At 46.5% G+C, this 23,504-nt stretch overlaps 1 protein-coding gene across 1 annotated transcript; it reads left to right on the forward strand.

Annotated features, from left to right (window-relative positions):
- The first annotated feature begins 1,250 nt into the window (after positions 1-1,250).
- VCP (valosin containing protein) lies at positions 1,251-23,059 on the forward strand. The gene is made up of 17 exons (XM_082074484.1): positions 1,251-1,412; positions 6,239-6,350; positions 6,799-6,971; positions 9,106-9,248; positions 10,224-10,354; positions 12,063-12,194; positions 12,605-12,707; positions 14,521-14,654; positions 14,896-15,031; positions 16,785-16,897; positions 17,561-17,725; positions 17,836-17,958; positions 19,036-19,248; positions 20,438-20,746; positions 21,634-21,789; positions 22,100-22,254; positions 22,609-23,059. Exons 1-17 carry the CDS (start codon positions 1,396-1,398, stop codon positions 22,712-22,714), a joined length of 2,421 nt encoding a protein of 806 aa, XP_081930610.1. The 5' UTR covers positions 1,251-1,395; the 3' UTR covers positions 22,715-23,059.
- Positions 23,060-23,504: the final 445 nt, after the last annotated feature.

The raw sequence follows: 23,504 nt of genomic DNA on the forward strand, positions 1-23,504 counted from the left end.
CAGCATCGTCTGTGCTGCTGCATGTGGTGGAGACAGCTCTGTGCTCCCTGGGTTTGTTAGGTCCTGCCTGTCCCACCTCTGCTTTGTGTGCTGGCGTTCTACGCACTGCGGTTTGGGGACCAGGTAAGTGGTTTTGGCTAGAACACACAGCTCCAAGGTTCCATTTTCACCACGCTGCACCAATAGCCAGGGGTGGCAGCAGGGGCCAGACTTGTGCCTGTGTGTCCCTGCGTGACAGTGAGAGGGGCGAAGGGCCATCTGCCCCTCCCCAAGTGTTTGATTTTGGGTGAGGAAGGTCCCGTGACCTTGTAAGCTGAGCCTTTGGCAAGCCTGGCCTCCTACAAGAGAGGAAGGGGTTGAGAGCTGCAAGGCAAAGGGGGAGGTGGGAGAGAGGAAAGAGGCCACGACAAAGGTCAGCGCTGAGCAGGCTCTGCCCTGCGGTTCCTTTGGAAGAAATACCATGGCACATAGATGAAAGCAGTGGGGCCACGCTGGACTCCAGCCATGTTTCTGGCCCCAAGAGAATGCCCCCCAGGTGAGGATGTGGGGATGCAAGTGCCCAACCGGACCGAGAACCGGGGCTGGTTGGGTCCCCCGGTCCGGGACCGCCACTAAAATCAACCGGGAAGAGATAAAAACACCCAAAGCTACAAATAAAAGGGGATGCGTGTGGCTGTGGGTGGAGGGGAAAAGCCAGACTCCGCACACCCTCCTGCCCCCCAGGAACATGAGTCCCCGCAGCGCGCCTCCCGCACCCGGCTGCCGGTGCCGAACTCCCCGCTGCCTCTGACCGTGCCCACGCGTGGGGACCCGGCGCGTCCCGCGGACCCGCCCCCCGCCCCTTCCGATTGGCTGCGACCCTGCCGCCAGTTTCCCTTTCCTCTGGCGTTAGCCAATCGCGAGGCGAGAGTAAAGCGGATGGCAATCGGGGCGGTGCTTCCCTCCCGGATTTTCCCATTGGTGAATTTTTGCCATTGGCTGCCCGACCCGTGTTGCCCGGTAGAACAGTCACGGCAGGAGCGGCGCTTTGATTGGCTGATGTGTGTTGCGCTTGGCTCGTGACGATTGGTAAGAGAAAAGGAGAGGGGCGGGGTAGAGGAGGGAGAGTGCGTGCTCTTTTTTTTCTTTACCTCTCACTCCCTTCCGCCTCTATCATTGGCTGAGGCGCTGTTAGGGCGGAATTTCCGATTGGTCAGCGCACACTGTTGCTAGGCAGGAGAAGCGGCGCGGGGCGGAGCTTCCCCTTCCGATGAGTCGGCTCTGAGGTTCAGTCAGCGCGAAGCGCCCCGACCCGCCGCTGCCGCCAGCCTGCCCGAGGCCCGCCGCCCGCTGCCGCCGCTCGCTGTGAGGAGCCGCCGCCACCTGCCTCCCCTCGCCCCTTCCCCCCCCAGCGCCATGGCCTCGGGATCCGAGTAAGTGCGGGCCGCCCACCGGCAGGCCGCGGCCTAGGCCCCGCCGCGGCGGCGCTGTGCCCAGCCCGGCCTAGCCCGCCTTGGTTCGCCTCAGCGCGGTGCGGCCCGGGCCGGGCCCGATCCATCCCGCGATCCCGCTGTGTCACGCAGGCCCTGAGGAGGCGGTGCCGGGGCGGGATGGGCCGCTCCCCGCGCGCCGCCACCCCCCCACTCCCCCGGCCGGGCCTCCCCGGGAAGTGTCGAGTCATGGGGGGAGGGCGAGGCCTGGCCGGGCCGGGCTTCCCGCTGGGCCCTGGCTGTGCCCCGGCCCGGGGCTCGGGGCCGCCTGCCTTCAGTGCTCCGGCTCTGGGCTAGGCCTCGGCCAGGAGGGCTTTGTCTCCCAGGCCCCGGAGTAGCTGGCGGGGCAGCGAGCTGGGGAGCGGCACGTCCCGGGCTCCTCTCGCAGCAGCCCTCGGGCCGGGGCTAGTGAGTGACTTGGCATTAGCAGAGGCAGACATGTTGTGCCGAGCCGGCCTCTCTGTCCACTGAGGCAATCGGCTATATTTTCATCTCCGGTGTACTGCCTCAGTCTGTTTTCAGTTCCAGGCTGAGGATCGTCTTTCATGGTTCTCAAAAATTAGTTGAGTAATTGTGGTCTCTTGGCTCCCAGCCCACGTGTGCAGGCCACTTTGTTGACCCTTGAGAGGAGTAAAAATAGAATCTAAGGATAAATTTCCAAAATCCGAGAATACTTGAAGCAACTTTTGAGCTTGCCAGAGTCATTTTTGCTCCCCTTAGTGGCTATTGTTTATGTTCTCCTTGTCCTTTTCCACTTCTGAAACTTAGAACTGCTTGGTCCTACTGAGTCAGTTCCAGCAAGGTGTGCTGAGAATTCCGTGTCTGCAGGAGAGCTCTTGATGAAAGTGGTGGTCTTGGAGACATATTTTATGGCTGAGGTGAACAGTGTCTTTTAAAAAAAAATTCTGCTTCAGCAAAGTACTTTTTAACACATAGAAATCAACAAAAGTTACTCCGCAACTAGAAAACAGTTACTTTTCAGTTGCTGTTTTTGGGGCAGTGCTGCTGGCAGCCATCTTGCCGAATTGAGCCTTAGCACAGCAAGTAGCGTGGCAAGAGTTGAGAGAGCGTGGTTTCTGAAGAGATTCTCGTATTCCTGTGCCTGCCTGTCTGAACGGTGCTGAGGACTTGGCATGTTGAGCATGGGTATGAACTCACCACTTGGTTGTCATGTGTTGTTCCAGTAAGCAGCTGCAGCCATCAAATACCTCATTTGCTTCAGTGGATAAAATGTTTTATGGATATTTTTATATTTTTTTAATACCTACCTGGGGAGAACAGTTCAGTCCGTAACGCAGATGTTCAGGGTGGTAAGAAACCAGTGGCAAGTTTTATCTCAGAGCCAAACTCATGAGGCTGTTGATGAAACGGCACACCAGCATACTGAAGGCATGATTGCTTTTACTTCCGTTACTGCAGCTGGAATCATTTTGAGTCAGTAACTTTTTGCTGTATTTATAGCATAGACTTGCAGGAACAATTTATTTCCTTAGTATAAGTGGTGCTTTGGAGGTCGTCAGCTGTTTTCAGAAGAACCACTAATTGGTAATTACTTTCTGCTCTCACACTTCCTACCATCCACCATTATGTGTAGCCTCTGGGTGTTATCACATGCTGAACGAGAGGAGCTCAGACACAGAAAAAAAATGATAAAGTGATGTAAGTTATAAAAAGTCCTCCGCCACGCTTTCCTGATGTCAAATGGGGCTGTTAGGCAATTTTATTGATGTCTTGAGCATTATATACAAGTTTGGCCGTTAGCTGGGCTGCGGATTATGCCTGCTTTTCTGGTCCCTTGTCTGGGGCAGGCTCGATGCACACTTTGAATTTCCTTTTAATTCCAAAACAGCTCCATAGCTATGTTTTGTGTTCAGTTTATTGCTATGTTGAGTCAGTGAAAGGAAGGAGCGAGAGGGAAAGTGTATGACAAAAGGGGTGGCTAGGGGAGATGATGCAGAGTATTTGCACCAGTTCTCCCTGACTGGAAACTTTTAAAATTACCAAGGCTAGCTGTCTTGTCCTGCCCTTCGCTGGAGTTTACCAGCACATGCAGGAAAGTTGGCAGGAGAGAGCCCTTACACATGCCTTAGGCTTTCCTGCTTGGTGTTTTCAGTTCGGGCTCTCTGATGCATAGATGTCAGGGATTGTCTGAGCGTGGCTGAGGTGCATGGGCATATTTTTCTTCTGGCGTCTCGGTTACAGCACAAGGAACACCCAGGAGTGATGTGATGAGGGTAAATGGTGATGATAATAGTATTCTAAATTGCTACTGAAAGATGGATAGTGCTTGTCTCTTGAAGTCCCTACTCCTTTTAGGAGACATAACATCACTTTTCTGTGTAGATGACATGTAATTTTGTAACACTTCTGTTTCTTTGTCTACAGAACTGTCAGGTCAGGTAACAGAAGCTGACCCTGCACTTTTAGATGGCTGCATGCTGTTTCTTGGAGACCTTTATTCCATTTTTAATGTCTCCTAGCTTTTAGATTGCTTTAAGTGCAGTAACGTACTGACTACATTGATCCAGCCCTCACATCTTACTTAGGAAACTGCAGATTCAGTTCTTCAGTACTAAAACTTCTGTCTCGCATTCAGCAGAACCAGGGGGACCTCTTGCTGTGCTCTTCAGCAGTACTGTAAGTCAGGAGATATCTGAACTTTATTTCCAGGGTTATATAGCTTTTGGGTTATTGACAGTTTTGGGTGAAAAGCTTCCACTTGCTGCCCAGTTCTTCTTCCATTTATTTTTTGTCTTGTTTTGCAGGCTGTTTTTTAGGCTGCGTGGCAGTCACTGCATCCCAAGGGACAGCCACTCAGTTTCTGTGACAGTTTATGTAGCCAGTCTGGCAGCAGTTTCTTATCAGAGGCGTTTGGATCCACATCTCATGTGCAAAGGGGTATGAGATACACTTCAAACAGGCTAAATAGGAGTATTATTTCTTTCTAGTGTCCCTTAGCTGAAGTTTCCAAATCAACCAGCTAAATGAATTTCCACTGTCCAGGAGCTAATGCTTAGGTAGGGTCCTTACAAGCAGGTTGTTGTTTTTATCCACTCTTTCAACCACATGATCCTGTCTGACCAGAGAGTGTATTGGCTCAGTTTTCTTATTGCACTCAGTTTTCCTGGAAATCCTTTTAGGACTCTACCAAGACCACATTTTAGGTTGAAGATGGAATTGATGAGCTTCTTACATGATGTATCCAGCAGCCTTTCTTGTGTGTTTTTGAGTTCAGAAAATGGATCTGTAATATCTCACATGGTCATCGAAAGGGATGGATGTCGATGTCTTACCTCTTGCAGTCTTCAGTGAAGAGAGAAGAATACAACTTTCCTAGTGCTAGCAGCCCAGAAAATACATGTTTTACAGCTCCTCCTTTTGATCACTTAAAATAATGTTGTCTGTCATTTCCTACACATTTCATATGCTTCCAGGGCTTATACAAAGCTTGAAAACCTCTTGGAAACAAGCTGTCTGCCCTCATAGACTGGCTTGGTACTGTTCCACCTTTTAAGTATCAGAGAAAGGAGCCAATACTGCCAGTGTCTTGGAAGAACCTCTGTCTTGAGGGGTGGTGGGACTTTGGGTAACATCACACTGTATAGGTATGTCACCCCTGTCTGATGTACTTTTAAAAATGCAGTGAGCGTGCCAAGTGACCACTGCTGCCACAGTCTGCCTTTGTGCTGTGTAGCTGCTTGCTCTGCCTCTTCCACTCAAGGTTTGATTTCTGGTTATTTTGCCCCTAAAAGAGTAAAATAGAGCCAGAATATATAACCACCACTGTTGTCCACAAAGCTTTCTACTCTTTGCTGGTGCTTGCTGCTTACTTAGGACAGAAGAAGACTTTATTTTATTTTGTTTGTCAAAATCAAACCAAACTGTAAAGCTTTCTGTTCCGAACTTAGGCACTGGCACATCTGGAATACTTGGCGAAAGCAGTCAGGTGCCCACCAAGGGAAGTAGCAACGGTCTGCTGCTGTTGTAGCGGGCTGAGGTACAGCTTCCAGGAGCTCCTCGGGAATCAGTTGGCTCAAATTAATATTTCTTTCATAGAGCAAATTATTTACTGTATTAGATTTTTGAAGGAAATTGCTTAATCTGCCTTTCTTACATTTCTTTGCTCTGTGATTTGCTCTGTTTTGTCAAGGTGGATGAGTTATCTGCTGTGTTTTGTGTGGTGTAGTGGAGTAGAGCTGCAGGGACTCCTGTGAAGGTATTATGGAAAGGTGCTTATGTCCTAAAAAGAAAACCTCATTTTTCATGAGCACTTGAATATTTCTACTGGCTTGCTAGGTTTAACTAATAGACCTCGACAGGCTAAACTCTTACAACTCTTCCTGTCAGAAAAGCTGCAGCATTGTCCTTTAATTCCCCTATTTATCTGGGATTTAACACCAAATAGACTTGAACTTTTGTCTCGGTGGCAGTGTTTACATGTGATTTCAGATGAGTCTGACTAATTCTTTTAGGCAAAACATCTTACAGTCAGCAACATCTCACAGACCTCTTCTTTTCATAGATTGCTTTATAGCTGTTTCCATTTGAGGCTAGTAAAGTAGTTTTATTTACTGGCAGAAAAGATTGTCCTTTGAACTCCGGCAACTGGTCAATGGGAAAAATGTTCTCCTTTGTCTTACAAACAAGTATGGTTTCTAAAAGACAAGGCAACAAAGAAACCTGTAAAAAATGGAGATGAAAATGGAGGGATGACTGAGAAGCGGGGGAGCAGTATCACCTAGACTCATAACTTCTGTTTTCTTTGCCAGTTCCAAAGCGGATGACTTATCAACTGCAATTCTGAAGCAGAAGAACAGGCCCAATCGGTTAATTGTTGATGAAGCCATCAATGAAGACAACAGTGTTGTGTCACTGTCCCAGGTGCGTCATCTATGAAAGCAAAGCATTTAATCTGGTATTTTGCAAGCTATGTCATAACTTGAAATGTAACTTTGGAATGAGTCTAAGTATTTGAGTCAGAAGCTGCAGCTGTGAGGAATGAGAGAGGGTTGTTTCCTGACACTCTACTGTGATAAAATATGCAGGGTGTTTCAAACAAATGGACCTAGTTTCAAAGCACCTTGCTTTGTAATTGGATCTATCTTTTTGAAACACTCTGTACTTTGGTTCTCAACTTGTAAAATTCAGTTGAGCTTGTGTCCTTAGTCTGACTTCAGGATTAGCTCTTGACCAGCATAGGAGGAGTGTCTATCCTTGTGGATTTAGGGTATCGCTTCCAAGATGCAGTTCTCCGAAGTCCAGTAACTCCTTCAGGTGCTTGAAATACTGTTTTGTCAAAAGCTTGTTCTAATGCTGTTACTGTTTACAGGCAAAAATGGACGAGTTGCAGCTGTTCAGAGGAGACACTGTGCTGCTAAAAGGAAAGAAGAGAAGGGAAGCAGTCTGCATTGTTCTGTCAGATGATACCTGCTCAGATGAGAAGATTCGCATGAACAGGGTTGTTCGCAACAACCTGAGAGTGCGTCTGGGTGACGTGATCAGGTGAGGACTCATTTGCAAACTCTTTTATATTCCTGGGTTGCCTGAATAATTTGTGTGCTGGCTCTGAATTGATTGAATCAGAGGCAGGAAGTATTCTTACACCTTCCAGAGGGCCTCACATAAATGTTTTCAAGATCAGGGATCTCAGTTTATTTTTGCACGTGTTTCTGGCTGTATCTGTATTTAGATTAATGCTAAAAATTTGTGCTAAAGATCTTGAAGTCTCTTTAGGACCTTCCTGAGCCCAGGTCCCATCACTAAATTAAGTGGTTCATTTATCCCACTGTTGTCACAGTCCTTTCCCAAATTTACATTGTCAGGTGAACACGCACATTTTTCATGTCTTTATTTTTAATGCATTAAGCAACGTTGTAATTGATCTTGTAGTATCTGCACTGCCCCGTGGCAAACAGAAGTTAAAACTTGATAGAAATGAGTGACAAAAACCTGAAGCAATCAGACAACAAGATTAAAAAACCCTAAAGGATGTCTATATTCCAGTTTTTGTTATAAAAATGATTTTTAAATTAGGAATTATTAAAAAGCGTTGCAGGGATTTTGTTGTGCAACATTTGCAGAAAGTAGTAGGAAAGTACTAAGTATTTATCTCGGCTTATTGGAGATGGGTTCCATTCTGTGATGGGGGGACAGGAAGTATGTGAGCATTTCTTCAAGATAAAAATGGTACTTTGCAGGCTTAAATGTGGGAAAACTAACAGCTCTTCCTCCTGAGCATCTTCCTGATTTGGAATATCCTGCATGTTCTGGGAAAATTGGAACCAGGTTTCTGACACTAGATATGTGGAATAATCTTTAAATGCAAAATGTGTTTCATACAAACTTTGTAGAAGAGAGGAATGAGGCTGTTTCACCCACCCCTCTACTACTTGAAAAGTAGTTTTAAACTAAGTGTAAACAAGTTTTAAACACCCCTGTGGTTCAAATAGAAGAACAGTGCTTTGAGCCAGTCTGTGGATTTAAAAGAAAGGTGAATTGTTCCTTGACCTTATGTGAGGTTACTATTGGAATAGTTTCTAGTGTGACAGTTCAGCCTGTGCTCTCCCCCTCTCTGCCAGTACTCTCTGTGTAGTGGTTCTCAGTCTTCCACTTGTGTTACCAATTCCTAGCTTTGTTGCAAGGGTCAGAGTATTTTCATACCCTTTGCCCTCAAAGTTCTTCTTGCTGATCTTTAGCTGCTTATTGTGTTACTGTGGCCTGGTTTCTGCCAAAATCCAGATTTATCCTCTCATTGCTTCCTGCTTGTGGTCTGTCAGCTGTTTTCCTTCTGGGGCAGTGTGTCTTCCTTTACCTTTCTGCTATGTCCTTTCTGCAAAGAATGTGATAAATAATCTATATCTTGAGAGGCTTGAGATAAGTAATGTAAGAAAAGTTATATGCTCAGCTGCAGCTCCACAAAGGCTTTTCTTACCTGGCCAAGCCAGTTTGAGTTTTCTGCCACAGCCTGATACTCTGACCTCTCACTTCAGTACACTGCTGTCCCACACTGCAAAATCTGCGAAATAATAACTCGTGTTTATTTTAAAAAGAGGAAGGGGCCTTCAGACTTTAACATGGATGTCAGCCTCCACAAAGTGGGACTGACAGACACCTGGCTGCAAGCTGGTGACCCCTGGTTGGTGCTGTGAGGGCCTTTGATCGGAACAGGGGTTGTCAGCAACAGGGGCTCTGGTCTCTGTATTAGGTTAGAGAGAGGAAGGAACAAAGAGCTTCCCCCAGCTCTCTTTCCCTTTCAGCCAGTTCAGCAGCAGCTCCTTGTTGAAACAGAAGTTAGCTCCTGACTTTCACAGGTCTTTAGGCTGTATTAGTAACTGGTGAATGTGCCCAGGGGATGGCGAGGGGAGCTGCATAAAGCAGGAGGGTAGGAAGAAATTATGAAACTCCCCAGTGGGCTTGGATAAGGCTGAAAGGAGTGAAGGAAAGTGTGTGTTGTGAAGACTGCCTCTTGCTGGACATGATATTCATCAGCATTGACATGTTCTTATGCAGGTTGGAAGTTTCACCAGGGCTTTGGAGGGTCCTTTCTGGCATTTGTGTTGGCCGAGGAAGGGGCATCACTGCCTTTTCTATGCGAGTCCGGCATGATGTGGCTAACTGGAGTTTTCTTTTGTTGCAGCATCCAGCCTTGCCCAGATGTGAAATATGGCAAACGTATCCACGTGCTGCCAATCGATGACACAGTAGAAGGGATCACGGGGAATCTGTTTGAGGTCTATCTCAAGCCCTACTTCCTGGAAGCATACAGACCCATCAGGAAAGGTAATAGCGCGTGTTCTTGAAGCCCTCACGGCAGCAAGTGTGAGCTAGTCCTCAGGCTGAAAAAAGAGAATTTCTAGAAGCTAGCACAGGTCTTTCCATTAGATGATCATCTGTAGAGTGAGATTTTGCTGGTAATGACTTAGTTTTGTCCAAATCTTCAGGAGAAAGTGTGATTGTTGCTGCTGACTGGCAGAGCATCTTGGTAGTTCTCCTGCATCTTTTTGCTACATGATCAGAAAAGGCTCAGGTAGAACACAGGAGAAAATCTTATTAAACTAAGGTGCTACCACTTAATGGGATTGGGGAGTTGCCCACATATTAATCAATTGGTTGGATATACCAACTGGCACCCTGACTAAATTCACTTCTTCAAAGTAATTAAATTAATAATTGGGAGAGTGCTTAGAAGACCAAATGCAGTTTTAGAGTTGTTGTAGTAGCACTTCTGCTGGAACAAATAGGTTGTAATACAGTATAAACACAGTTTGAAGTTATCCAGCTTCTGTAGCCCAGTTTAGCCAGGAGTCATAGTGCACTATTGTGTATTATTCTGCTTCTGGAGACAAGCATTTATAACTACTAACAAATAGTTATAATAACTTCAAAATGAGTTTTTATTAATTTAGGGCTTTTTGCCTGTTTTAGAAATGTTAAATTGAAACTGAGCAGAAATGTGATTCCTTGTCATTGTCTTTTGAATTTAGGCAGAGTATTCTTTTCTATTGTTGGCTAGTTTTGTTTACTGTTTGTTACTGGATGAAATTTGAGAACTTTAACTGCTGTGGTTCTAAACAGTGCTCAGATAGTCGCAGCTATCTGGAGCTCGAGAGTTTAAAACTCAGAGCAGTGTTAAAAATGCCAGCAATGTGTGCCTATGTAACCCACGTCCTTGTCCTCTGGGGCTGCTGGTGACACAAGGGTTGACGTTTTGCCAGTGGTGGTTGCAGCAGGGTGCTGAAGTGTGGGGTTTTACAGGTGACATCTTCTTGGTGCGTGGGGGGATGCGTGCAGTGGAGTTCAAAGTGGTGGAGACAGATCCAAGTCCATACTGCATAGTGGCTCCAGACACGGTGATCCATTGTGAAGGAGAGCCCATCAAACGAGAGGTGAGCAGAATCCTGTCATGCAGTTCTCCTGAACACCCGCTGTCCAAAATCCATTTCTGTGACAGTCCTTATGAGCAGCAATGTTTGCTGTTCCTGTTTGGCATTCTGTATATTGAACTGAATGGTTAGAAGCTCCATTTTCAGGAGATGAGCTGCAGCTGAATGTGGTCAGAGATATACTTCCAGCTTTCTTCCTCATGCTGAGATAGCACCAGTGTGTAGGTTTGCTGATAAAATACTGTATTTTGGCAGCAGCTGTTTTTGCATCTGCTCCCAGATAACTCATGCTGGATTTAGGTGCGTCTTTTAATTCCGAAGTTCCCTTGATCCATAGCAGGGAGAGCTTACGAAGTTGCTAAATATAATGCCACCTGAAAATAAAGCAGTTAGTTCTTTTTTCAGTGAGAAAATTGAAATCTCAGATTGATTGATTAAAAATAAATAAAATTCTTTAGTCCGTTAAGGTATCTAGCTTTGGGCATCCCAAGCTTGAGGCAAACTGAATGTCTTGTCTGTCAGGTTTTGGCCACCTTATTATTACAGAGTAGGAAATCTCAGAGAAATGAGCTAAGGTGGATGTATAACTCATAAAGTAAGTGCCTTTTTACTACCTGCAGATTAGGATGTGTGCTGTGTTGTAGTTAGCCATTTCCTGAAAAATTAATATCTATGTGACACTTGTGAGACTATGGTCGCCAGATGAGTCCACTTTGGGCTCTTGAGGACACAGCAGAGACAAACAAGAGCAAGTTCCGCCAAGGCCACCACAATGGTGAGGAGATGAAGGTCAGAAGGACTGAGGAGGACCTGGGAGAGTGGAATGGTGCATCCTGGAGAAAGGACGGCAAAGGCCCTACTGGCAACTGCCTGGTGTGAAGGGGAAGATGACCAGGCTCTTAGGAGAGCTGTGCCCAGGGGCAGGGCTAGAGACAATGGCTTAAGCTGGATCAAGGGAATTTCTTAGTAAATACTAGGAAGAAGAGGGTGGGAGTCTCCAAACCTGGAGACCTTAAACGCTTGGTAGCATCAGACCCTGAGTGACCAGCGTGAGGTAGTACTCCCTGGTTTTTGGGGCTTGAACTGGGCTGGATCTGACATTCCAGGTTGTGTTATGTTGTTCTTTTAATGTGGCCTAATGTTATGAATAAGTAAGGCCAGTAGAGATTTGCACAGCCATGAGAAGAACGGATGCTGTAGAGCTACACTGGAGGAGTTGGTTAGAGTTGATCTTACCACATGTCTGGATATTAACATTCTCTGTTAATCTGAGTCAGTCCAAAAAGAAAACACTACATATGAGACCTGTATGACAGCTAGTTAGAGGTCTCAAGTAGTTAGATCTCACAGTTCAAGGAATAAGTATATATACTGTACTTCATTGTCTATTGTTATCTTTGTTAGGCACGTCAGAGGGTCACAGAGCTTGTTTTGCACTAGAATCTGTAGGGAACCTGGCAGTAGAGGCTGTCATTCAAGAGGATGGGCTTCAGTGAGCTCTTATTACGTGCAGGCAATTCCATTTGCATGTCTGGGAAGACAGAACTAAGAAACAACTGTAGAAGACACCAGCAAGACTTGAAAATGAGAGTCTCAAGACAGCAAAGAAATGGCTATGAGCAAAAATCCAGATTCCCAGGTTCTGTAGGCTGGAAGGTGTTGCTGAACTATTGTTTTCACTTAGATGTTTAATATATTTCGTTCCGGATAGGATGAAGAGGAGTCACTGAATGAAGTGGGCTATGATGACATAGGTGGCTGCCGCAAGCAGCTGGCTCAAATCAAGGAGATGGTGGAACTTCCCCTCCGACACCCTGCTCTTTTCAAGGCCATAGGGGTGAAGGTGAGTCCCATGTGTACCGGGTGGATGAGTGGGCTTGCTCTTGCAGATGGTTCTTGACCTCGGAAGTTTATGAGGCATTGGTGGGGTCAATAAGTAGTTTGTGGGGGGTAATTTTAGTGCTAGTGTTAGGAAAGTATTTCCTCATATGTTCTGGACACAGATTAAAGTACTGGCAACTTGTAAATTGAAGTGATGCTTTGAATCAGCTCTGTCAGTTCCTGGCAAGGTTTCTGTTCGTGTGTCATGCAAAGTAGTAAGCGTGTTGATAGCAATGCTGGGATGGCAGCTGTTGCATGAGTTTGCATAGAAATTTTGGACTGGCTTTGTCAAATGCTTACATTTTCCCTGTGAAGCTACTTAAGCATTCATATACTAGCTCAGCAACTAAGTCCCTTGCCTTTGTCCTCCAGCCTCCACGTGGGATCCTGCTGTACGGTCCTCCTGGCACTGGTAAAACTCTGATTGCCCGAGCGGTGGCCAATGAAACGGGGGCTTTCTTCTTCCTGATCAACGGTAAGTTTTATGGCTGCATTGGCCCCAGATTTGCTGCGTACTCGTTCATCCATTTTATGGTAATGATGGTGTTAAAAGGGCTTGTAGCGCCACATTGTCTCCCTGACATTCTTCCTTACCTCTTTCAAACATGCCTCTGGGTACACTTGAAGGCCATTTTTGTGGAAGAATCTGTAGTGGCACTTCCCTTAAGCCTGATTGTGTTGTAGCAGGGTGGTTGGAAGGCAGCTTTGCAATGCAGGGACTTGGAGTCTGTCTGTCTGGGTGTTCATTTGTGTTGGTCAGGGCAGAGATGGGAGTGAAGTGCTGAGATTATTCTAAGTATATGGGTGCAGGACACTTGCTCACTTGCTTCTGTTGCTGCCACCATGTTTCATTCAGAATAGAAGCTGGTCTGCTGTGAATTTGTCTTTCCCTTCAAGTAAAGCACAAGGCCTGTTTGTTTCACGTAACATTAATAGGGAGGAACTTTCCTGGATGCTATAATGAGTACCTTGGGACGTATCTACAGGTGGCAGAACATCCTATTGATAACTCTTACGTGTAGCAGCTGAATTAGTTACTGCTTTAAGTCCAGGAAGGACCAGATTCTGAATTTTCCTCGCTGCTTTTCTGTCCCATTTTACAGTCAGTGCTGGAATAATCAAACATTTTTACTAAAGGAATGCTGGTTTTTATTTCTGATTTCAATCTCATAGGCCCCTGAAGTGATAGCAAAGAAGTGTATAGCACAGCAGAGCGGTGACCAGCAATAGGGAAGTGACTTGCTTTGTATCTCAAGATATCAGATGCAAATGGGCTGGTTTTAACCATATGTCGCCCTTGTCATATTCTTCCAAAAGTGTGTGAAAGCTGTCACTGAATGCTAATGAGCCAGCCTTTTCTTTAGACGCTTGTACTTCTGTTGCATAATAAAAAATAACACTGTCAGAGTTAGTGATGCGTTCTCTGTCTGCTCATCCCAAGCCTGGAGCTGCAGGCAGTGGTGTAGTCAGAACTGGTATGAACTGGTGAGTTACCTGTAATTAGACACTGTTAGTACCTGCCCATGCCAGTGGCTCAGCAGCTGGCGCACACTTCAGTCACCTCACAGCTTTGCACTCCTGAAGGTCAGGTTTCTTTTTCTTGGCTCTTACACAAGCATACTTTCTCTTCATTACCATTCCCATCAGCATGATGGAAAAATCTGCAGAAACAAAGTAAATCTAAGTCTGTAGTAATGTTCAGCAGTTGCTGGAGATCTCAGAGGAATGCTGTTCTTCCTTCTGGGATTAATGTGCGTAGTCATTGTAATTTTTCTGTTTGGTGTGTGAGGGGAGATGGGCTTTGGCTTTTTTTTTTTTTTTTTCCCAAGCTCATTAATAGAATCTTACAGAGGTAAATGTGTAAATGTATAAGCTAAAGACAGCTTCAGTATCTTAGAGCTTTTTCCTTCCCTACCCTGACAATTCATCACCATATAATTTGGTTGCTTCCCTTGCAAGCCAGGACTGGCATTAACAGTGTGTGGTGGCACATTACAGAGAAGCTCCACCAAGTGTGAAATAGGGTAAGGAAAGAAGCAGCTAAAGGTAGCTCATTCACTAGTGCTGCATTCTGTTAGAGTAAACTGAAAACGCAGACTAATGATAGAAAGTAACTCTGCGTGCTGTTCTTGCCTATTCAGCTGCAAATTTAGTGAACTCAGTTGATAGTGTTTGCTTTGGCTTGAAATACATATTTTCCCATGTGAACGTTGTGCTAAAAAAATTCAGCTGCGTGCCTTGAGGCTGGCTGCCTCTCTTCTGGGTGCCACAGTGCCGCTGTTTTTCAGGTCCTGAGATCATGAGCAAGCTTGCTGGTGAGTCTGAGAGCAACCTGAGGAAAGCCTTTGAAGAAGCAGAGAAGAATGCTCCTGCCATCATCTTTATTGATGAACTGGATGCCATCGCTCCTAAGAGAGAGAAGGTAAAGAAAGCCTGTAGAAGGTAAAGAAGTACATCCTTTTTGTTAGCATCTAGCTGAATCTCTGCGTTTGACTACAGGGTATCTTGACGGTGGATTTCAGTTGACTGTGAGAAGAACAAAACACAGTTCACGATGTTTCTTAACAGCTCTCGGCTGTCATGTCTGCTTGCCTTGATGCAGAATTAGCTCCTGCGCTGTGTTGTAGTGCTTTTGGTCTATACACTGCTTTCTCTCTCCGTAGACACATGGAGAGGTGGAACGTCGCATTGTGTCTCAGCTGTTGACTCTTATGGATGGACTGAAGCAGAGAGCACATGTGATCGTTATGGCAGCTACCAACAGACCTAACAGCATTGACCCAGCACTCAGGCGATTCGGTAACCATGATTGCAGTCTCATGTATCACACAGTCGTGGTTTAACCCCAGCTAGCAATCAAAACCACAGTAGCCGCTTGCTCACTCCTCCCCTCCGCCCCCAAATAGGGGAGAGAACCCTAAGAGAAGGGAGAAACTTGTGGATTGAGATGAAAACAGTTTAATAAAATAACAGAATAATAGTAGTATACTAGTACTACTAATAATGTAAATATAATGGAAAACAGAATATAAAATAAAAGATACTCAATGCAATTCCTCATGAACTGCCAAGAACCCAGTCCCAGGGAGGGAGCACCCTAGTCCTGAGCAGCCAGTCCTGGGGAGAGAGAGAAAAGACCAAAAAGGCAGAAAGGCCCAGAGGCCAACTGCAAAATGGTAGAATGGCAAAAAGCTGAACTAAAGGAGCTCCCGAATGGAGCAGGACTGGAACTGGTCTCCCTAGCCAGAAAACCTGGCTTTCATTAAATGACACTCAGGGCATGGAATATTGTTATTGATCAGTCTGGATGTCAGTCAGAGTCTGCCCCATCTATGCCCGCCTTCCTCGCTGCCCTACATCTGCAGATAGAGAGCCCAGAATGACCTTGTCTCCCAGACAACAACTGAGATAACAGTTGGTTCTTACGTTGTTTTTGTTCCAATTCAAAAGCATTGGAAGGTTACTTGAAGAAAATTCTGTCCTGGGGTGTTATTTTCTTGTTCTCAAATGAAATCTAAACAATGACCATGCTAGCTACAAAGAAGTTTCTAACTGCATGAAGAAAATTAACTCTTATTTCAGTCAAACCAGCACATACATACTTCGTGTTACAGGCTCTGCTTCAGAGCGTTGGAAGGATTGAGCAGAAATTAATACAAAACATCTTCTGTATGTTATGTAAACTATTGACTTGTTTCCGGCTGACTGTTTGAAATTAATTTCTACGCTTCTTTGGTATAATTTTCTGTGCAGTATTAGGTTAGAACTTGTAGAAATAAATACTTTGAAGTGGAAAAGCATTCAGGATGCACTAAAGAAGTAAATGCTTAAGAGGGTGTGCATGCCTTATGTTGCAGAAGGCTCTGAATTGCCTGATTTCTCATCATTTTGTTGATGAGAAGTCCAGTAGTTTCTGAGATTCAGGTTTTCAAAACTTTGTGGTGTGAATAAGTGTCTGGTGTATGACCAGTTGGTAAAGTCTGTAATAGCAAATCAGTCAAATGTGCAGGGGAGGCATTTGAGGGCACAGCTATGGCTAGTGGAAAATGATAGGTGTACATACCTTAGTTAATATTGCAGTAATATCACCGTTTCCTGTCTCTGCAGTTATTAGGGCGGTTCATGTTTTTCACCACTTGCATACTTCTAGGAACGTTCTGCAAAATTAAATCTCTCAGTATTTGCAGACTTCTGTGCTGAGGACAGAAAGGTAGAAATAAACAGAAATGTCTCATGGTATGTGGGTTCAGGGAAGCATATTTTCCTAAAAATGAGGCTCAGAAAAAGTTACTAAGCCAGCAGGCCTCCGTTGATGTATAATCTGTAGTTAATACAGTAGTGTCACTTTCTCTAAATGACTAAAGCCTTTCCCCCTCTGGTCTGACTCTGCTACTGTGCTGATAAATGCTGCAGAGAAACCCAGAACTCTGGCATTTTCTGAAATGACTTGTGTTTGTGGCTTGTCATCATGTTGTTCAGATAGAGGAAGGCAGCAACTGCTGCTCCTCCAGTGCACAAAATCAGCATCTCAACATCTGTTTTGTACCCCCAGGTCGTTTTGACAGAGAGGTAGATATCGGTATCCCAGATGCCACCGGGCGCCTGGAGATCCTGCAGATCCACACAAAAAATATGAAACTGGCTGATGATGTGGATCTGGAACAGGTGAGTAGCGTGCTATTGGGAAAGCTTGTCTCTGCAGACAGATGTTCCCACTGCTCTCTTTTGTAGTGGAAGAGTTGTTAAGGCTTGATTGCCTAAATGTAGTTGCTCATTCAGGACAGCATGAAACTGGGTGAATGTGTGATCTTTGGGCTTCCTTCCAGCTAGTTTCCCAGCTGCCAAAAATCGTCACTCACTAGGTAAGAATGGCATGGCGAAGTGAAACAGACCTGCATCAGTCCAGTCTGGAGGTGACTTGGTGCTCTCCTCCTGAGTTGGTTTGCTGTGGCATTCTCTTTAAAAGCAAAGCAAGCCTGAAACAGCTCACACAGAGCTGGGTGGGCAGTGTGGTGAAACTGGACACTGCATGTAGGCTGAATGGTTCGTGTAATCTCTGTCCTGAATGAAGAACTGCAGTCCTCAGGCTTGCTTTTGCGCACACTGTCTGTATTCCATTTGCAACTTGGATATCAAGTAGGAGGCGGAACAGTGGTGTCTTTGCCTGTTAAGTATGTGGTAGCGCTTGTCTTGAATCCACAGCAAAGCACTGATGTTCGTGTTCTCCAGAGCTTTGTTATGCTTCCCAGTGAGTGACCAGAGCACACGCTGCCCTTGCAGAGCGCTTGCTTGTATCCCTGTGAGTCATAGTCAGTGCTCTGCTTTCAGGTGGCAAACGAGACCCATGGCCATGTTGGTGCTGACTTGGCTGCTCTTTGCTCAGAAGCTGCTCTTCAGGCTATCAGAAAGAAGATGGATCTCATAGACCTGGAAGATGAAACCATTGATGCTGAAGTGATGAACTCGCTGGCTGTGACCATGGATGACTTCAGGGTAATGCAGGAGTACCCCTCTTTCTTTTGGGTGCAATGTTTAGTTGTTTATCTGGAGCAAGTGAACATAATGTGTTAGAATTTATATAATGCCATTTCTTCTAATGGCAGTGGGCTCTGAGCCAGAGCAACCCTTCTGCTCTTCGGGAGACTGTGGTGGAGGTGCCACAAGTTACCTGGGAAGACATTGGTGGTCTAGAAGATGTAAAGAGAGAACTCCAGGAGCTCGTACAGGTAAGGGTTTCCAACAGATTTTCACCTAGTCAGCTTGAAAAATAATTATAATAATAAAATCAATAACTTCTTCAGATTCCTGTTTGGGCTGTGAACAGGGTAAATGCTGAGGGTTTCATGGTATTTGCTTATAATGGTCTGGAAATACCATGCTGTTCCATCTTGGTGAACTTGGAGAGGAAGGTGTTGCGCAGCAGCATCAGGCTGAGTCTGCAGCATCATCTTGGGTGGCTGTTGTGCTACATGCAGCAACAGCAGTAGATCTGCTGAGGTGGAGACCAGCAGCAGGACCACTGCTGAGGATCCTCTTATGTGGTGGCTTTATATGCCAGAAAGTGGTTGATGATTCTCATACAGAGAGCCTCCAAAGGGCTTTCCATCAGCATTAACACACGGACAAGTGAAAAGTAATTGTGAAACCTTCTATGACAGCAAAGTCTGGGACAAAAAGTCATGAATAGTCTGTGGAAACTCCTGGTGGCTGCACTGGGATGGTTTGGGTTTGATACATTCCTGCTTTCAGCTGGCACCACAGGAACATCCTGATGGTGAATAAAATAATCTAATTTTCAGTCTAGTTTTCTGATGTTAAAATCATCACCTATCTCTGGCCTCGTTGCTGAAGATAAATGCTCACAGCAGACACCTCGCCTGTCTCTGGGGAGCAGAGCGAATAGGTTAGATAATGAGCTGTTCCCTTTTGCTTCTGTGGGGCAGAATGAAGTTGGATTTAAGTGTGCTGGAAAACTACTTGAACTGGTACTTAGTTCTTAGAGGTAAATAGGTTGTTGAAGGCAGCTTTCCAATTTAGTCATGGTGCTTTGCAAACCAGTATCCTTTGAAAAAACAGTGGCACCAAGCAGGCAGGATCTTGTGTTTAACCCACCAGAAATCTCAGTGTTTCTGGTAGCAGGAGAAACAAAACTGACCTATAGAAAGATGTCCCTGCCCATGGCAGAGGTGTTGGACTGGATGGTCTCTGAAAGTCCTTTCCAACCCAAACCATTCTGTGATTATAAGGTACAGGCCTGTTCTGGCTCATCACAAGAAGTTTTTGTTTGTTTTGTTCTCCTTCAGTATCCTGTGGAGCATCCAGACAAGTTCCTCAAATTTGGTATGACCCCATCAAAAGGGGTTCTGTTCTATGGGCCACCTGGTTGTGGAAAGACGCTGCTGGCCAAAGCCATTGCCAACGAATGCCAGGCAAACTTCATTTCCATCAAGGGGCCAGAACTGCTCACCATGTGGTTTGGCGAGTCTGAAGCCAACGTGCGTGAGATCTTCGACAAGGTGAATATTTCTTCTACTCTGTGTGCTGTGTTTCTGCTGAGGTACCTCCAGAACTTTGTCTCCGCTGCGTCTGTCTTACCAGCCTGATTCTTGGTTTTTGTCTTTTGTGTTTTCCCCACTTGCACTGAGAGCAGGAGCTGCTTTCCTGATGTTTGGGAAATAAACTGTTTTCTCTGGCTGCAATTTGCAGCTGTTGTTAGAGGATCATAAATGCCCCAGTGCTTTATCAGTAAGGCTAGCTTTAGGATGGCATTAATATCCTCCACATCCCTAAAAACTTGCCTTGGCACCTCGTTAGCCACACCATCTACAGATTTTCAAAATATCCTGTGGATTCTTGTTCTGCAGTACGCGTGGCCTAGGAAGGAGCTCCTGCTGCTCAGTTGCCCTGTCACCCCCTGTCCCAGAAGGTATCCGCGTGGATTATCCTGCGAATTCTTGCTCTTGTAGTCATGGAAAGTGCTGGTAGAACAAAGTTGGAAGGAGAGTGAGAGAGAAAACTTTTGGTTGGGAGGAAACCTTGGAGGCCATGTATTCCAGCTGTTTGTCCAGACCAGGGAGATAACTTGGAAACTTGATGAGGTTGCTCGGTGCCTTGTGTTCTGAACATGTGCTAAGGTGGAGAGTGCCTGACCTCCCTGGGCCTGTGTGCTAGTGTTTGAGCTCTCTCATTGGGAAGAGGGTTTTTTTCTTTATTTCTGACTGGGGTTTTTTTGCAGGCATTTGTGCATGTAGTTTTTCATCCGTTCATGGCACACCTCGAAGAAAGATCTGGCTCCCATTTCTGTATAAATACCCATTAGGTAGCTGAAGATAACGACTGGATTTCCCACTTGCATTAGATGTATCTTGCCTACTGATACCTGAGTGTCTGAATAACCAATTGACATCCCCAGGTCTTGCAGGGGAACTTTCTAGTCCAGGCAGATTGGTACCAGCTTTCCATCTAAGCATTGGAGTTACAGTGCTCCAGCTTTGGGGAAATTGATCTTGTTTTTTCAGGAGAGTTTAATTGAGGGTTTGTGTGGCAGGAGACTGTTCTGGAGCAGCTGCTCTGAGCTCTCTTTGCAGCGGCAGTTCTCTGCTTCTGCTCTGAGCTGCTTTAATGGTAGGGTAGGCTTAGTGCAAGACCAGCGTGCTCCTCACTAGGTGGTGTTAACATGGACTTATTCCCGTTTCTTTTTCATAGGCCCGCCAAGCAGCCCCTTGCGTGCTCTTCTTTGATGAGCTAGACTCCATCGCAAAGGCTCGAGGTGGGAATATTGGTGATGGTGGTGGTGCTGCAGACCGTGTCATCAACCAGATCCTGACAGAGATGGATGGCATGTCCACAAAGAAGAATGTCTTCATCATCGGTGCCACCAACAGGCCGGACATCATCGACCCAGCCATCTTGCGCCCTGGCCGCCTGGATCAGCTCATCTATATCCCCCTACCTGATGAGAAGTCCCGGGTTGCTATTCTTAAAGCCAACCTGAGGAAATCACCGGTTGCCAAGGTAGGATCTGTGCCCTCACTGCATCTGATTTGGGTTTGCTGTGTGATGCACGTGTTCCTCACAAGCTGGGGACAGAGCAGAGGGCTGGTGACTGCTGCACGTGGTACAGAGCTGGGAGACCTTCAGTCCCTGAAGGATGGAAATAAAGAGGTAGGGGGAGGCTTAAGCTCTGAAGCTGCGTGTTGATGTGTGAGCACAGCAGGTCTTTGTCATGTAGTGGAGTTCTGCCCACATGTGGGAACAGGAAAGCCTGTTATGGCAAGATGGAAGAGATTCTTGTACTCTGAAAGAAAAGTAACTGTAGAATATGGGGGTGGGTAATGGAAATTGAAGAGGAACCATTGCAGTTAATTGTTGCTGAACTCTGTTACAGACAGGAGCTATGTCCCTTGCCTGGGGAGCAGGCAGTAATGCAATTGATAGTTAACCAGAAAGAAGTACGTGTCGAGTGAGAGCTCAAGCATTTTTGTGCCAAGCTTACCTTTTTAGGTTCTGTTGGGAAGGAAAACTTCGAAGGAGGTTGCAGTACTACTCCCTCAGTGGAGGGGAAGGAGGAGGTCGCTTTTTGTGTTGTGCCTGTGCCCCATCTCCATTTCCAGTCTGGCAGTGTTTTGTTTGACTCCTGATGCTGAGACCTGAGCAAACCATATCATAAATCCACAAGTGCAGAGGCATTTACTGCTGCTTTGTGGATTCTTGGTGGGTGTGTGGGGAGTGTGGACCCTGTGTGTGGGTAATGTTTCCCAGAAACAAGAGCCTTAGCAGCTGATCTTTACAAAATTGGACAAAGTTAAGGCAGCACCTTGGTACCATGGGACCTGAAGACACCTCTTTTTCACCTGAGGTTGTAAGGTATTAAGTAGAGGCCTCTCTTTGTTTTTCACCAGGATGTTGACCTGGATTTCCTAGCTAAGATGACCAATGGCTTTTCGGGGGCTGACCTGACAGAGATTTGCCAGCGTGCCTGCAAACTGGCCATCCGTGAGTCCATTGAGAGCGAGATCAGGCGAGAACGTGAGAGGCAGACCAACCCTTCTGCCATGGTGAGTGGGGCACTCTGAGCTTTCCTCACTCACGGGATGAGCAGCCCACCTCTGCCCGTGGATGCGGTGTGATGTGTTCCCCTCTGCAGCCCTTAGACGGGGACGAGTGGGCTCTTGGCGTGGAGCTGGAGCGCTTTGTTCTCATCTCGTGGAGGCTGAGGCCCTCCTGGGGTGCCTCATGCTCACAGTCTGCCACAGTGTCCCTCTCCAGCCGCTGCTTTGGCAGATGTTGGAGCACCCTGACCTGGATTTGGGCTGTGGGTGCAGAGCTCGGGCATGCAGCTCACCCGGGCCCTCTGTCCTGCTGCAGGAAGTGGAGGAGGATGACCCGGTTCCCGAGATACGCAGGGATCACTTTGAGGAGGCCATGCGCTTTGCTCGCCGCTCTGTCAGTGACAACGACATCAGGAAATATGAGATGTTTGCACAGACTCTACAGCAGAGCCGTGGCTTTGGCAGCTTCAGGTAACCATGGGGGAGCAGGAGGAGGGCAGCGTGGCTCTCTTAGTCCTAGAGCAGAGTACGGAGGCCACTTTCTGCTGGATTCTGGCTGACAAACCCCTTTCCCAGTGCACTGTCATGTTCTCCCCAGTGTGTACAGCAGGCAGTGCATAACGTGGCGGGTGTAGACTGTCAACCCTTTTTCCTTTAACACAAGTGACAGCTGACAGCCACGTGAGCCTTTTACCTGCCCTAAGGCTTCATCCCACTTCTTCTGCTTGGCACTGGGGTGTTGTGCGGAGGGAGGGGATGGTCCTGAGCTGTGAGGAGGCTTTTGAACAGCTTCTCTTCTCTCCCCTTCTGCACTGCTGCACACAGGTTCCCATCGGGTGGCCAGGGAGGCGCCGGCCCCAGCCAAGGCACAGGAGGCGGCAGCGGGGGCAACGTGTACAGTGAAGACAATGACGATGATCTCTACGGTTAACTCGCTGTCCTCGGTGGACCAAACTCCAAATCAGGCCACGTTGTACAGGGAAAAATCCGATGTTCAATGGACTCTCGGCTTCTTCATTCCTCAGTCAGAACAGTGTAGCTGCACGTCAGACTTTGTACAGGGAATGTTTTCTGCAAACACAGATCCAGACCGTTGTTCAGTTGGGAGGCAGACAGTGAGTTAACACGGAGGGGAACCGACTTAATTTCTGAGAAATTTCTGTTCTAGTTTATGTGGCAGAATCAGCAGCTTTAGCAAAGGGTACAACGCTAGCCTGTATTAAAAAAAAAAAAATCACAAAAATAATAAAAAAAATAAAAATCCCACAAAACTCTAGCCAGACCCCAGCAGTTCCTTTCTGTGGACTGTAAACTCGTGTCTGAGCGCTCCTGGCTCTGGTGGAGCCCGTCTGGGTGTGTGCTTCCCTGCTGCCTGCGGGGCTGCTCTTCATTCTTGACACCTCTTAGCTTCGCGTTAGTGTTAATGTTTATAAATGTATAAAGGGTGAGTGCCATGAAGATGGAGCCAGGCTCTTCTCGGTGGCAAACAATAATAGGACAAGGGGTAACGGGATTAAGCTGGAACACAAGAGGTTCCACTTAAATTTGAGAAAAAGCTTCTTCTCAGTAAGGGTGACAGACACTGGAACAGGCTGCCCAAGGAGGTTGTGGAGTCTCCTTCTCTGGAGACATTCAAAACCCACCTGGACATGTTCCTGTGCGACCTCACCTAGGCGTTCCTGCTCCAGCAGGGGGATTGCACTAGATGAGCTTTTGAGGTC

This window comes from Streptopelia decaocto (assembly GCF_964273445.1).
Source record: "Streptopelia decaocto genome assembly, chromosome: Z".
NCBI lineage: Eukaryota > Metazoa > Chordata > Aves > Columbiformes > Columbidae > Streptopelia > Streptopelia decaocto.

Excerpts from the sequence above, each read along its gene's own strand:
- VCP (XM_082074484.1), top strand. Across the intron at positions 10,355-12,062 it reads GAGAGCCCATCAAACGAGAG|GATGAAGAGGAGTCACTGAA; the intron begins GTGAGCAGAATC and ends CGTTCCGGATAG. Across the intron at positions 17,959-19,035 it reads AACTCCAGGAGCTCGTACAG|TATCCTGTGGAGCATCCAGA; the intron begins GTAAGGGTTTCC and ends GTTCTCCTTCAG.